At 42.4% G+C, this 15,752-nt stretch overlaps 1 protein-coding gene across 2 annotated transcripts; it reads left to right on the forward strand.

Annotated features, from left to right (window-relative positions):
* The first annotated feature begins 3,448 nt into the window (after nt 1–3,448).
* On the forward strand, nt 3,449–15,535 carry ZBTB42 (zinc finger and BTB domain containing 42). Of its 2 annotated transcripts, none has more exons than XM_089680301.1 (2): nt 3,449–3,679; nt 8,418–15,535. In XM_089680301.1, the coding sequence occupies exons 1-2, from the start codon at nt 3,607–3,609 to the stop codon at nt 9,809–9,811; spliced, it is 1,467 nt and encodes a 488-aa protein (XP_089536427.1). In that variant the 5' UTR covers nt 3,449–3,606; the 3' UTR covers nt 9,812–15,535. The 2 variants fall into 2 exon arrangements, with proteins under 2 accessions (XP_089536427.1, XP_089536428.1); XM_089680302.1 differs by lacking the exon at nt 3,449–3,679 and adding an exon at nt 6,043–6,461.
* The last annotated feature ends 217 nt before the right edge of the window (nt 15,536–15,752 follow it).

The following is a 15,752-nucleotide window of genomic DNA, read 5'->3' on the forward strand; positions in this document are numbered from 1 at the left end:
GGATTAGTTCATACACACTTTAAGGCCAGGTTGCATTTTTGCACATGCGTTTTTTACGAGTTTTTGATGCGTTTTGCATTTTTTTTTATCTTGTTGCTAGGCATATTAAAATTCAAAACGTAGCAAAAACGCACTACATGCTTTTCTACAGTGTTTTCACTGAAGTCTATAGAACCAAAAACGCAACTTTTTGCCTTCAAAAATTCCCTGACCCTTTCCAAAAAACGCACCAAGTGAAATGCGGCAATGTGAACGTATCCCATAGGAAATCATGTCAAATGGACTGTTTCTGCAAAACGCTGTGGAAAACGCTTAGGTGTGAACCTAGCCTAAAGGCTAATTCCACCTTCTGGAAATCGTATTAATGGCTTAACATGGTGCCAAGTGATCTCCTTTGAAAGCCCCCCCGGTGACAATGTGCGGTCGTACTTCTGAATTTTGCGCGGCTATACCCAGACCGCCGCATCATTCATTCACTGAGATCTACCCCTCCACCAACTGAACACTGACATCCAGCCATTAACAGCTGTACACACAGCTGAAGCACAACATCATGACTGCCGAGAAAACTGAACAGCAAGTCGCAATCGGTCAAACGTGACCAATGCAAGTCTATGGGCCGTGCCGCAACTCCCCTGCAACTGCATGCACTGCGTCGCAGGAATGCCGCATTTACAGGGTTAAATCAGGCAGTGAAGTGACAATATAACACCTGCTCACCACCTGTCAAACATCCTTTAAAAAGTGATCTGAACACAGATTGCTCTCTAGGGGGTGCTGTGCATCTAAACGAGCCCTGGAGAGGACTGTACAAGGAGACTGTACAGTGTATGGCCAGGATTAGGGCCTGCAGAATAGAGGCGAGTCCAGGATGTGCGCCCCTAAATGCAAGAAAACCCCCCAAAAAAGAATAAAAGTAAATTCATAAAACTTTTTTTTTTTTAAACCCCAAGAGTTTCTGCGCCAGACAAGCTGGATCCTAGAAGATGTGATCAGAGCAGAGGACTGTCATTTCCCAGTAACCTCGCCCCCCCCCCTTTCCAATTAAATCACACATTGCTCTTTAGGGGGTGCCATACATCTGAGGGAGCCATGAAAAATATTGTACAATAGGACTGTACAGTGTATGTCAATCAATTCATGCACATTTTATTTAATCCCCAAGAAGTTGTGTATCAGAGCAGAGGACTGTCGCTCCAGGGGGCACCGTGCATCTGAATAAGCCCTAAAGAGGATTGTACAATCAGATTGCATAGTGTATGGCCTGGGTTAAGGCTTTCTGAATTAGGAGGTGAAGCAAAAAACATAAAATCCAAAAAGCATGCCCGTAAGAGCAAAAAAAAAAAAAGTTAATTGGTGCACATTTTTTTTAATCCTCAAGAAGTTGTGCATCAGAGCAGAAGAGTGTTGCTTTCTAAGGCATACCAGGCATCTGAAAGAGCCCTAAAGAGGATTGTACAATCAGATTGCATAGTCTATGGGCAGGTTTAAGGCTTTCTGATTTAAGAGGCGAGTCAAAAACCTAAGGCTACGTTCACACTAGCGTTGTGTGCAGGCGGCAGAGAGGCGTTTGGCCTCTGCGAATCCTGCACATTACAGCACATGGTGCTGTTCTAACGGGAGCATTAGCGTCGCGGCAAAACAGACGCCTCTGGTCCAGTCAGGAGGCGTTGAAGCCTCCTATTCTCGTCCATGGTGCCGCTCCGCAAACGCTGTGCGGTTGCAACGCGGTTGCGGGGCGTTTGCGGAGCAGTAACACCACTCAAACTGCATTATAGGCATTTGTGGGGCGTTATTAACGCTCAGCAAACGCCTAGCAACCTCCGCTAAACCGCGTTTGCCGAGCCTTAAAAAACGCTCCGCAAACGCCGGACCAACGCTTGCCAAGCGCTATAGGGGCATTTGGAAAGCGTTGGTAAAACAGCCAAGTGTGAACAAGCCTTTATTAAAAAAAATTAATTCAAGTTTTTTCTTTTTTTTTAATCCCCAAGAAGTTGTGCAGCAGACAATCTGATCCTGGAAGATGTGATCAGAGCCGGTGAGTGTCGCTCTCTAGGGGGCACCATACATCTGAATGAGCCCTAAAGAGGATTGTACAATCAGATTACATAGTGTATGGCCAGGGTTAAGGCTTTGTGAATTAGGAGGTGAAGCAAGAACCTATAATCCAGGAAGCATGCCCCCAACTGAGATAGAATAGAAAAAGAAAGAGAGAAAAGAGAGAGAATAAAAGAAATAGAGAGAGAGAGGGGGGGGGGGAGAATGAAAGAAAGAAAGAAAGAAAGAAAGAAGGAAAGAGAGAAAGAAATAAAGAAACAAAGACAAAGAGAGAGAGAGAGAGAAAGAAAAGAAAGGTGGAGAAAGAGAAAGAAAGACAGAAAAGAAAGCAAGAGAGAGAGAGAGGAAAGAAAGAAAGACAAAGAGAGAGAGAGAAAGAAAAGAAAGGAGAGAGAGAGAAAGAAAGAGAGAAAGAAGGAAGGAAAGAGAGAGAGAGAAAGACAAAGAGAGAGAGAGAGAGAGAAAGAAAAGAAAGGTGGAGAAGAGAAAGAAAGACAGAAAAGAAAGCAAGAGAGAGAGGAAAGAAAGAAAGACAAAGAGAGAGAGAGAGAAAGAAAAGAAAGAGAAAGGTGGAGAAGAGAAAGACAGAAAAGAAAGCAAGAGAGAGAGAAGAAAGAAAGAAAGAGAAAAAGAAAGAAAAGAAAGAGAAAGGTGGAGAAGAGAAAGACAGAAAAGAAAGCAAGAGAGAGAGAAGAAAGAAAGAAAGAGAAAAAGAAAGAAAAGAAAGAGAAAGGTGAAGAAGAGAAAGACAGAAAAGAAAGAAAGCAAGAAAGAGAGAGGAAAGAACGAAAGAGACAAAAAGAGAGAGAGAAAGAAAAGAAAGAGAAAGGTGAAGAAGAGAAAGAGAGACAGAAAAGAAAGAAAGCAAAAGACAGAGAAGAAAGAAAGAAAGAGAGAGAAAAGGAAGAAAAAGAAGAAAGGAAAGAAAGAGAAAAGAAGAGAAAAAGAAGAAAAGGAAAGAAAGCAGAATCGTGCAAGTTTGTTGGAATCCCCAGGAAGTGTAGCAGCAGATGATTGTGGAAGCAGCGATGAGAGCCGAGGCCTGTCATCTGGCCAGTGCCCCCCATCCCCCCCATCCCAGCAGAGGAGAGGCTGGCAGCCTGGCCCTGTGCGATCATTGCCTCCTAACAAGAGCAGCCTGTTTATGTGAGAAGGGCACAGCTGCAGCAGCCGCCTCTCCCATTGGTCCTTCCCATTGCTGGCTGGGGAGGAGGTGGTGTGGTGTTGGAGGGGGGGAGGCACAGCGGCGGCGGTGGCGGCGGCAGTGTGTCCAGGTCCGGGCTGTGCGCACACACGGCAGCGGGGAGAGCAGGCTGCACACACAGCGAAGCTGAGGCCGGATCGCAGGGGTGGAGGTGGGAGGTGGGGGGTGGGGGGGGGACTGGAGAGCAAGTCAGCCCTGGAGCATTGCAACTATTGTGTGCACAGCCAGAGCCTGCCTATCGCGAGAGTGTCCTCTTACCAACCTGCTCCAACAACACGGCGCTGCTAGGCTGCCACCAACACACAGGAGGGAGGTGACACCAGCACACACATCTGGGGATCTCCATGAAGCCGCAGGATCCCTACAAACTCTGGCCTTGTCAGCACACTCCAGCACCAGGATCCCCCAGAGCAGCCTGTAAGTACCACCCCCCTCCTTATTACCCTTCTCCCCCAGCTCTGGTGATCTCATTCCCCCAGGAAGGGGGGCTCTCCTCTGGATCAGACAAGTTTCTGCTGTCCCCATCTGGACTCTGGCTAATCCAGCACCCCTGGGGACACAGTGCAGACAACAGGAGCAGATCTCATCGCTGCCTTCACAAGGGGACAACTTGGCTTGCAGGTTCTTTCTTCTTCTTTTTTTTTTTTTTTGCAAAAAGCAACTTTTCCTTCTTTCTTCTCTTTTTTTTTTTTTTTTTTTAAGAGGGCGAATCAGTCAGGCTTAGCCGTGGGAAAACACCAACGATCCGGGCTGGGATTGGCAGGGACACGGTGAAATCATCCGGCGGGGGGGTGCTTGCGGATACAATGAGGTCTGTCTGCACTTCCTTAAACTCTCAGCAACCTGCTGCAGTTGGAAGCGGCTGGGCCCCGGGGGGGGGGGGGGGGGCTGGCTGCTAAGGTCACAGACGTTTGGCACCCCCTGACCTCCGCCCCCAGGGGGTGATCGCACCAGCTGTAGACCCCCCCGAGACCCTTCTTAGTAGATGGTTGAGGGTACATTAATTTGTTTTGTTTTTTTATATAGATTGTAAGTGCGATCTGTCAGGGCGCTTTAATGGCCAGTCCCCTAATTAGACCCCCAGTCCCCTAATTAGACCCCCAGCGGAGAGTTTGTCATTGGAAAGTTAGTGTTTGTCAATAATAAAAGGCCCCGCCATTGTAAAGAAGGGCAGAGGATCAGCAACTTTGCACCTGTTTAGTAAACTGCGGCACACACAGGATACAATCTGATTGTACAATGTCCCTCATGGTGGCCGTGCGCGCTGCCAGTTTTTAATTCAATTGATGTGCAATTTGATCACATGCTCCTTTATGGAGGTTTCAATGTGATCGATCAAAATGATCGAATTGGCATAACTTTTCTTTTGATCGATAGACACACTTTCAATCGATAGACACACTTTCGATCAATAGACACACTTTCGATCACATTCAGTCAAACCAATTTGATTGACTGCGACGGAAATGTATTGATTGTTGCTTTGCTCAGGAATTTGATCGCAGTTGGATCAATCAGATTGTAAGATTCTATAGTGAAAACATAAATGTGATCGATAACTCATGATTTTATATTCCAGCTATTGATCGGAATCAACTTCTCTGCGTGTGGCATATCAATTGAATGGTTTATCTATAAATTGATTATGCCTATTGGGAGAGATCGATCGATCGTAAAGGAAAGTGATCATTTAGCAAAGTGTGTATGGCCACCATTTGAGCAATATGAGGACCTACCTAATCTATCCAGTCGTATCATATCAATCGTTTGGGTTGTCCATGATAGATTATTCCTATCAGGAGAGATCGATCAGAAAGGAAGAAACCAGTTATATGGCCACCACTGGATGTATACAAGGACCTACCTGAGCTGTCTAGTCATGTCATATCAATCGTATGGGTTGTCCATGATAGATTATTCCTATCAGGAGAGATCGATCAGAAAACAAGGCAACTATTTATATGGCCACCATTGGAGTTATACAAGGACTTACCTAAACTATCCAGTTGTGTCATATCAATCGTTTGGGTTGTCCATAATAGATCGATTATTCCCATCAGGAAAGATCGATCAGAAAACAAAGCGACCATTTATATGGCCACCACTGGATGTATACAAGGACCTACCTAAACTATCCAGTTGTGTCATATCAATCGTTTGAGTTGTCCATGATAGATCGATTATTCCCATCAGGATAGATCGATCAGAAAACAAAGCGACCATTTATATGGCCACCACTGGATGTATACAAGGACCTACCTAAACTATCCAGTTGTGTCATATCAATCTTTTGGGTTGTCCATGATAGATCGATTATTCCTAAAAAAAAGAAATGGATCATTTATGGAAGCCTGTATAGCTACAGTAGTGTAAGGTCTCGCCTGATTGGATACAGATTGATAGGGTAGATCGGGTAGGTCCTCCTATCACAGGGATTGTAAAGTTGATTGTATGGTCAGATTGTACCGTGTATGGTCAGATTGTACCGTGTACGGTGAACATTAGTCTCTGTCTGCCCCATCCTGTTACATCTGTCTGTTAACAGGATTATTTACAAAGTTCTTGTTTCTAGGTAATAAATCAGAATTTCTCAGTCTTTATTTAACAAATAAGTGTCCCTGGAAGTCCAGGACCCTTGAAGTTGCATGTCGGAGGCATGCGATGGAGCGGAGCTGCATTGTAGTGTACGGTGGGGCCCCCCTGCAGTTGCTCGGTGAAGGCGTCGGGCAGCGTGTTGACCGGACACAATGGTTGCTAAGCGCACCTGTACGTGTGCGGGAAGTTGCCCGAAGTTGGCCATCGGCCGTGCGTTCTTGCCTGGTCTGGGCGGCCGTCTAATCGATGGCTATAAATGGGGAAGTTGGGACTTTAAAAGGCAGCGAGCGGCGTGGTTGGCTGGTAGCGAGATTTGCAGTAACATATGGCATTAAGAGGAGCACAGCTGGAGGTAGCGCTTCCATCCTAGTGAAGGCAGAGCAGCTGACTTTCCAGCTTGCTGTGTAATTAGCAGAGCCAGCTCTCTCTCTTTTCCTGCCTCCTCCTCCTCCTTCACACTCTCACACTGACACAGGGACACACCGCCACCGCTCTTCTGTCTGCTTCCAGACCTGCTACCACCACCAGCCATGGCACAACAGAGAGCCCGCTCACCCTAACAGTCCCCGGGGTACACCCCGACAACTGGGGGGGAGGGGGGAAGGTAAGGCTTGCCAAAAAAATTGGAACTATCACTTTAAGGGCATTTTTTTTTCTTTCATGCTCCCTTGTTGTAAAACTTTACTTCTGTCTTCTTTTTAGCTAGATTGTGTTACCTGCATTGCATGATATTGACCATTCGTAGGATCACGTGTTACAATCTGATTGTACAGGCTTCTTAAAGCTGGCTGTACACTATACAATCTGTACAGGCTTCTTAAAGCTGGCTGTACACTATACAATCTGTACAGGCTTCTTAAAGCTGGCTGTGCACTATACAATCTGTACAGGCTTCTTAAAGCTGGCTGTGCACTATACAATCTGTACAGGCTTCTTAAAGCTGGCTGTGCACTATACAATCTGTACAGGCTTCTTAAAGCTGGCTGTGCACTATACAATCTGTACAGGCTTCTTAAAGTTGGCTGTACACTATACAGTCTGATTGTACAGGCTTTTTAAAGCTGGCTGTACACTATACAGTCTGATTGTACAGACTCCTTAAAGCTGGCTGTACACTATACAATCTGATTGTACAGGCTTCTTAAAGCTGGCTGTATACTATACAATCTGATTGTACAGGCTTCTTAAAGCTGGCTGTATACTATACAATCTGATTGTACAGACTTCTTAAAGCTGGCTGTACACTATAAAGTCTGATTGTACAGACTTCTTAAAGCAATCTGATTGTACAGGCTTCTAAAAGCTGGCTGTGCACGATACAATCTGATTGTACAGGCTTCTTAAAGCTGGCTGTGCACGATACAATCTGTGCAATCTCCTTTAGATCTGCCAATAACTGAGGCAGGGATATGGGATAGAAATCAATTGGATTGTATAGGTTTGACCTCCTATGACATAATTTTGGTAAATGTCAGTCAATACAATCAGATTATAGCATGTATGGCCACCCTTAGATCTGCCAACAACTGCAAGGGGCCTACATGATTGGATAGATTAGGTAGGCCCTTTATACTGCATAGATTTGGCAAATCTAAAGTTGGTTGGACAGACAGATTTTAACGCTTTTGGTGAATTGGTAAGACTGTATAGGGCAGTAACCCTGAGCAACTAGGCTTAAACAGTCTTTGGTGACAGTTGAAGTCTGGTTACTATGGTTACAGACACTTGCCTAACTAAGTGTGTATGGGTGTGTGTATGTATGTAAAGTTTTATTTTTATTAGAATGTTATATGTTTTATTTTTATTATGTTTATTTTTTCTTGCGGTTGGGTTTAAATATATATATATATATATATATATATATATATATAAAATATATTTATTTATTTTTTTATTATTATTATTTTCTTTTATTTTCCTTTTTTGTTTTTTCTTGCTGTTGTTTTTACAATATATTTTATTTTATATATATTTTTTATTTCTTTTTTTCTTGCTGTTTGTGTTTTTCATGATTTCTATTTTATAGTTTTGTATTTTACTTTTATTTATTTTTCTTGCTGTTGTGTTTTGTATGAGATATATCTATTTTTTATTTGATTTATCTATTTAGTTTTTTGCTGTTGCGTTTTTGTCGTTGTCGCTCGGAGCCTCCTAGTAGTAGTCCAAGTTGCAGTGAAGTTCCAGAGACCTGCCCAGCCTTTTTTCTGTTTTAAAAGGCAGCGGTTTCCATAACTACTCGGCGCCTCCGATCGGCTGCACTGACCAGGAGGGGACAAAGCTTTCAAAATTGCCTTGTGGAAGCCATTGTTTATTTAAAATCTAGTTTTTCCTGTTCCTAGCAGGTGCAGTTAAATGAGAGGCTTGCCTGGAAAAAGGCAGCTTGCTGTAGAGAGAGAGGATTGTACGGTTGGACGTTGTGTGCTTGTATTTTCTTTTCCTTTTTTTTTTTTTTTCTTTTTTTTTTTTTTTTCTTGTCTGTTGCCAGCCAGCTCTGGCTATTGCAGCTGCTAAGAGGATTTGAGTTTACAGTAACGATCAAGTTTTTCCTGTTTCTGAACAGGTTATGAAGGAAGAATGGAGTTTCCAGACCATAGCCGACAGTTGCTGCAGTGTCTGAGTCAGCAACGTCACCAGGGTTTCCTGTGTGACTGTACTGTTTTAGTTGGGGAAGCGCAATTCCAAGCCCACAGAGCCGTCCTGGCCTCCTGCAGCATGTACTTCCATCTCTTCTACAGGGACCAGCTAGACAAAAGGGACATTGTCCATCTGAACAGTGACATTGTCACGGCCCCGGCCTTCAGTCTGCTGCTTCAATTCATGTACGAAGGCAAGCTGGAATTCGGCAGCCTCCCGGTGGAGGACGTGTTGGCTGCCGCCAGCTACCTTCACATGTATGACATTGTCAAAGTGTGCAAGGGCAAGCTGAAAGAGAAAGAACTGAAAAATGGAGAGGATGGGTCCGAGCAGGAGAAGGACGCGTTCTCGGACGGCGAGGAGCCTCGGAGACGGGGCGGTGAAAATAAAGAGAAGAACTTTGCGGTGGAGGACGCCCTGCCCGGTTGGTCTCCTAATTCCATAGGTGTCAACTCGGCTCCCATCGAAGCTGTGTCGTGTAGGACAACAGCTGGAACAACAAAGGCCGGTGTCACCAGTTCTCCTTGCCCTTTGTCCCAGAGGTCTGCTAACCATACACAGGCTCCGAGTGATGGGGATTGTGCTCTGGATTTGTCTTTCAAGCCCGTGTCTGGGAAAGATTCCTTCCACCCCTCCTACGTCTTTGGACAGCTGGCTTCCGACAGCCAGCAGCAGGGCACGGTGCCACTTGTTAAAGATGAACAAGACTTGCTGTCAGAACAGGAGGACAGTGAGGCAAAGAGTCCAAAGAGTCAGCATGTTGGGAATCCGGCCAAAAGCCTCATGACGGGGCTGGGACACATGTTCGCAGGAAATGGGAACTCACATGTTCGGGAGGACGACTTGTACCACGACCGCGACGAGAGCGAGGACGACATGGATTCCTCTGACATCTCCACCTCAGGCGTCCTGGTCTCCCCGGGGCAGATTTGCATCTGCCCCCTGTGCAGTAAAGTTTTCCCCAGCCCCCACATCCTTCAGCTCCACCTCAGTTCCCATTTCCGGGACCGCGACGGCTCCCGCATCAAGATGTCCCCCGATGGCTCTGTCCCCACCTGTACGATATGTGGAAAGACCTTCTCCTGTATGTACACATTAAAGAGACACGAACGCACGCACTCGGGCGAGAAGCCCTATACCTGTGGCCAGTGCGGCAAGAGCTTCCAATATTCACACAACCTCAGCCGCCACGCGGTGGTGCACACGAGGGAAAAGCCGCACGCCTGTAAATGGTGCGAGAGACGGTTCACCCAGTCAGGTGACTTATATAGACACATTCGTAAGTTTCACTGTGGCCTGGTGAAGTCCTTGGTTGTCTAGTAATGAATGGGGGCTTATCCGGGATGGCACAAAGCCATGGGTCTTGTTCAGTAAGTCTTGGCAACCAATCAGAAGTTGTCTTTTTTTTTAGCAGACTTGTCTTCGGTATTGTCTGGTTGCTGTGGGTTGCTGGACATTCCCCATTGTGTTGGCTTTTTACCTCTTTTTATTGCATAAGCCCACTAATGTTATTCTCCTTCAGCTGAACTGTGTAAGAACCTCAATAATCGCACCGGTACGGCATATCACGCTGAAGCCCTCGCTTCCTCTGCAACTCAACACGTGTGTTTAGGGAAGGTTGTGGTTTCCTGCAGGGGACTCGGCAGTAGGCTGGGGGTCCTATACAAAGCAATGAGAGGCTGACAGCAATGGCAGCCATTCACGGCTGTAACCGGACATGCAGCGATTATCTGCGGATGACCATTTGCGTCCAGGGCCAATCAGCCACAGGTAATCACTGTAATGTGAATTGCTGCAGCTGCTGGCATCCTACCCGCAGCTGTTTCCAGAAACCTCGTAAGTCCCCTCAACCCTTCACATGTCATCGGACATGCAGCAATTACCTGTAGAAGATCGGCCCTGGATTGTTTAGTGTCTAAGACCAATCATCCACAGGTAATTGCTGCAAGCCAAAGTACATGCGATTGGCTCAGGCCACTGTCAGCCCACTTGCAGGGACCCCGCTGAGTCTCCTGCAGGAAATCGTAATCGGCCCCTAAACGCATGTGTGCATGGGGCCCCAAACCTATGTTCTCTTAGTCAAATTTGATGGTATGTGACAATGGCAGAATATTCCAACATGAGTTGTATTTATCACCAGTTTTGTTCCATTGAGCTTGTTCAGGCTTTTAGATTGCTTGCTATTGGGGGAATGTAGATACTAGTAGTCTTATACAGCCAAACCACAGTGATCCACCACAACCAATCAGAAGACATCTATGTACTGATTTACCTTCAGTAAACTGAAATCCTATTGGCTGCTATTGATCACTGCTCCTTGGCTGTCTTCTGTGCTCCTTGCACTGTCTTATTAAATATAAGGAACATCCAGGGGTCCGTTTATCCATGTTTTCATTCAAGATTGACACAAACCTGAGATTCACATATTTATCAGTTCAAACATTGTGTGAATCTTGGGTGAAAGCCCCTATGTTGGGAAATGCAAATGGTATTTAGAAGCACTGTATTGGATATGTTTAGCGCTCACCCCACATGTTGCAATTTGTACGATCTCCTTCAGTTCAACCAACAATTATATAGTGCAAGGACCTACTACCTGATTGGGTACAAATTGATTGCGTAGATTAAGTAGGTCCTTTTATTATATAGGTTTGGTAAAACCAAAGTTAAATCTACAATCCCTGTACATCTACATGTAATGTAATAGGAGGACAAACCTATACAAGCCATTCACTTTCTACCCAGCTGCACAGGCCCTTATGTTAGATTAGATTAGTAGATCTAAAGGGGAGTGTACAATCTGATTGTATAGTGTATGGCATAACATGTATTGTATGTTTCTGACTGTACCATCTATGTGTAATCAACTTTAGATCTAGCGGACCTATGTAATATGAGGATTTATCTAAACTATCCAATCAGGCAGGCCCTTGCACTACATTGATCTTGGTAGGATTGTATAATGTTTGGTCTGCTTAAGTAGATCTAAAGAGGACCGTACAATCAAAGTGCAACCTGCAAAAAAGTCTTGCAACATGTGGTGAGCTGTAGTCAGTTTACAGCAAGTGAAGCAATATGATTGGTTGGTTCCTGAGGGTTATTGGGAATTGCAGTTTGCCATAGTTGAATGCTGTCTGTCCAATCGTTCTTTAGATAATCTGCAGTCGCTGCAGCCAAACTGGTTTAGCCTAAGGATGGTGTCACACTGCCGTGCTGCGGTTTGGCCACAGCGTGGGTGCAGCGCAGTGTACTTGCAGTTCTCATGTAGGTTACCTGCGGTTTTCCATAGACTTCTATTAGATCGCATGTTTTTGGTGCGTTTTTTGAAAGCGCCCCAAAAGTCCTACATGCAGCATCTTTGGTGCGCTTTCAGAAAACGCACTAAAAACGCTCAAACTAATAGAAGTCTTTAGGAAACTGTGGGTAAACGGCACAAAAACCATGGGTGCACTGTGCTACAACCAAACCGCAGCATGGTAGTATGAAAATGCCCTTAGGCTAAGGCATCCCTGGGGCAGGGAGCAATCATTGAAACATCCCATTTAGTAGAGCGGGTCCTTCAAGAGCCTGTTCAAGCCTAGGAGGACAAGACTGGTAGTAAACACTGGGTATAAAGCAATTCTTTCTACTCTTCTGATACTTTAACGTATAAATATATTTAATATCTGTCCATATAATTGTTGCAGATAAAAAGAAATTGGTGGAAAAAAAAAAAAGACCCAAAATGTTAATATTTGAAAGTATCCTTCTTATGTATTGGAAAACTTCTGTATTCCCATTGAGTGTCTCCCAACTTTTCTAAGTTTTAAATATTCAGTCATTTATGTATTGGTGATGCGAGTGACATACTGTGCAGCCTTATGCTGGTTATGCCCAGCTTGAAAAATATCTGCCCTTTCATTGAATTTTTACTACCTACTCTTATAGCAAGGATGATTTACTAAAAGAGTTGTGAATGTTCACATAAATTGGGTGAAAATTCACTTCCGTAGTCCAATCCCTGTTTACTTGTTTCATCTGCACACCATTGGAAAATTAAAGTGCTTATTTACATAATTTATTGTATGAACATTCTCAACCACTTGGCTTCAGTGTCTGAATATGACCAAGTGTGGCCATTGCAAACTTAAACGTGTGTTGTGCAGGTTCGCCCCCCCAGTCAAATTTTTTTTTTTTCTCTTTTGGTGAAAATTTGCCAACGCAGGACAATTTCTGCATTCAATATTAAACTAATTTATCAAAGCTGACGAAAAAAAAAGAAAACGCAAGCAAAGGTGAAGCTGCTGTCCAGAAGGGTCGGTCAGGTTCCATCCTTCGCCCAAGGGGCAAAGGAAGCACAAGAGCTCCGCCTCTCTTCCTTTTTTTTTTTCGGCTCTACTTTTGATAAATTAGCCCTCACTGGGTAGTCTTATACATTACCACAAAGCATTTTACCCCAAATAAAATTGGGGGCCATATAGCTTCATAAATAATACAAAAATAGCTTCTTTAATTAAAAAATTGTAAATATTTTTAAAGCACTGGCCCACTGCAGATCTCTGAAATGCCCACACCATTTTTTTTTTTTTGTAAAGTCAATTTGCTAGAGTCATTTTCACAGCTGTATATGAATCTGTCTCCCAGCAGTATTTATGAAGTGGACTTATAGTCCTCCAGAAGGCAAAATATGAGAACTGCAAGCCCCCCCCCCCCTTTTTTTAATTTATTATCATTGTTTTTTTTTTTCTTTCTTTTTAAGATTTAGACTAATAATATATTTGATCAGTGCTTGGCAAAGACTTCAAATCTTTCAGTATCTTGTCCTGAAAAGTATTTCTGTACATAATGGTCGGCAAAAAAAGGAACTGGTATCCCGCGGCACTGTTTTATTGCCTTACGCGATTGGCCAACTATGACTACTATTCCAGTTCTGTTTTATAACCCATGTTAAACTAATATAATATGCATACAGAGACTACTGATTGAAAGTATTGAACGTTTGATACATGTAAAAGTAACTACTATAGTCCAGTATTTAACATTCTGGTGTTAGAAAAGTCTCACCGAAAAATGTCATTTAATTGGCATGGCATAACCTTTCATTTTAAGCCTGGTGAAAAATTTCCTGTTGGCTTGAATTAACGGTAGCACAGAGACAGTGAAATACATATATTTTTTCTTATCATCTGAAATGAGTATTCTTAAAACATGAAAGGTATTTAACTGTGACAAAAAGGACCCCCCCCCCCCTTTTTTTTTTTTTCTTCATTGTACAGGATACAGTGTTGCCTGATAACCATTATCTATCACAATCCACTTGAACAGTCCTACTGTTTAGCCGCTCTCTTGTGGCAAAGCAATTGTATCTAATAGTTTCAAACTTTAGGGTCTGGTGTACTCCCAAAAATCCTGCGAATGGCCTTAAAATGGTAAGACATTAAAAGGAATATAGAAAAGTGCAATCATAAGCTATGGCAACCGGTCAGAAACTTGAATTGAGCTTTCAGTGTTCAGGAAAAGAGAGCAAGCATCTGGTTGCTATGGTTTATAGCAAGCTAAATCACAAACTCTTCTCTGATGTCTAAAATGCTGCAGGAAGTGGAAAGTACACAGAAAAATGGGATATCCTCCCATTCACAGGATGCACTATTTTCTTTTTCTTTTTATACCAACATCAAAGTGCTGAAATAAAAAGTTGGCTTTTTGTTTGGATCTGTGTGAGGCCATCTTGGCAGTGAACAGTTAAAGATATATTGACTTAACATGCATTATATAAAATAGATGGACAACCTTAGTTGCAGAATTAAAAAAAAAAAAACAAAACATTTTCAAAATGCTTGTGTAATGTGAAACACATTTAAAAAGACAGTCCAATCTCTTAAACAGATTGCATTTTTATTTTTTTCTAAAGCTGTTACATTCATGTTGAAGGATCTATGATACTATATATCTTTTTTTTTTTTTTCTTTTTTTTTAATATATTATTTGTGTGAACATCAATGTTGGGTAGTCTGCACCAAGGTACAATAGTTGTATTTAATGTTTAGTTATATTTTGCTGTGATTGGAAATAGCACTGAAAAAAACTACTAAAATTAAGTTATTTTTTTTCTTCTTTTCCTGATTGTACTTGATATAGTATTTATTAGTTCTTATTTGAAGTGAAATGATTTATAATTAGAGATTTTATTTTAGTGTTCTGTTTGACCCCTTTCAAGTCATGTGATCATCTATGAAAAAATGAGATGATTTTTTTTTTTTTTGTATTTTTTTTCTGCGCTAAACTATTTAATTTATGTAAACTTTAATAAAACATGGAAAACGTTATGTGTGAAAACACTGGTAAATGACAAGGACAATTTTGCTTCCAATTGCCGGACAAATATGGACATAGCTACAGAAGTTAAGGAATGGTAAATATTTTCTTCTCGCATGCCATGTCCTTTTACCTTGTTAACGCTGTATTTCTGTTTGTTGGAAAGCAATGACACTTGCACTTATTGTTTTTTTTCAAGTCAGTAACACTGATATTTTTGGTTGAAAAAAAATAAACTTGCATACTTTATTATAGCATTTGTTTAATTTTTGTACACATTGCACAGTTGCAGTTTTGGGTATGAAGAATCTTTAATTATTATTATTTTTTTTTAATCTGTATGTACCTGCAGAGCTGCTGTTGGGTTTTAACACTGGATGTGAGCTATAGTCACACCAATGCTGTGAAATCACTGAGAATTATCAGTTTCTAATTCTTCTCGAGGTGACAAAATGTATATGTAAAAACACTAATTATTTCTGTAAAAAAATTTTTTATACAATATAATATGTAGACAGACCTGTTGACTTGGAATATATTTTATAAGAAAATATTTTGCTGTTCTGCAGAAAAAAAAAAAGATTTTGTTTTTTTTTTTCTTTCGGTAATTCTTTTACCTTCTTAGTTTCGCGTGGAGTTTAATTTGTACAATTTTTTTCAGTGTGTGTAAAACTGACAATCGTGGATAGGATTGATGTCTTTATATTTTTTTTTTTGTCAAAAAATAAAGTTTAAGTCTGTTAGAAATGGCATTTGTCTATTGCATTTCTTTAGGCCTGTATCATTAAGTCCGTCTTCAGACTTAAGGGTTTATTTACTAAAGCTGGAGCGTGCAAAATCAGGCTCATTTCTACATAGAAACCAATCAGCTTCCAAGTTTTATTGCCAAAGCTTAACTGAACAAGCTGAGGTTAGAAGCTGATTAGTTTCTGTGCGGAAGTTGTCCTGATTTTGCACTCTCCAGCTT

This window comes from Staurois parvus, unplaced genomic scaffold (assembly GCF_062004578.1).
Source record: "Staurois parvus isolate SC_StPar_1 unplaced genomic scaffold, SC_StPar_1.0 ptg000239l, whole genome shotgun sequence".
NCBI lineage: Eukaryota > Metazoa > Chordata > Amphibia > Anura > Ranidae > Staurois > Staurois parvus.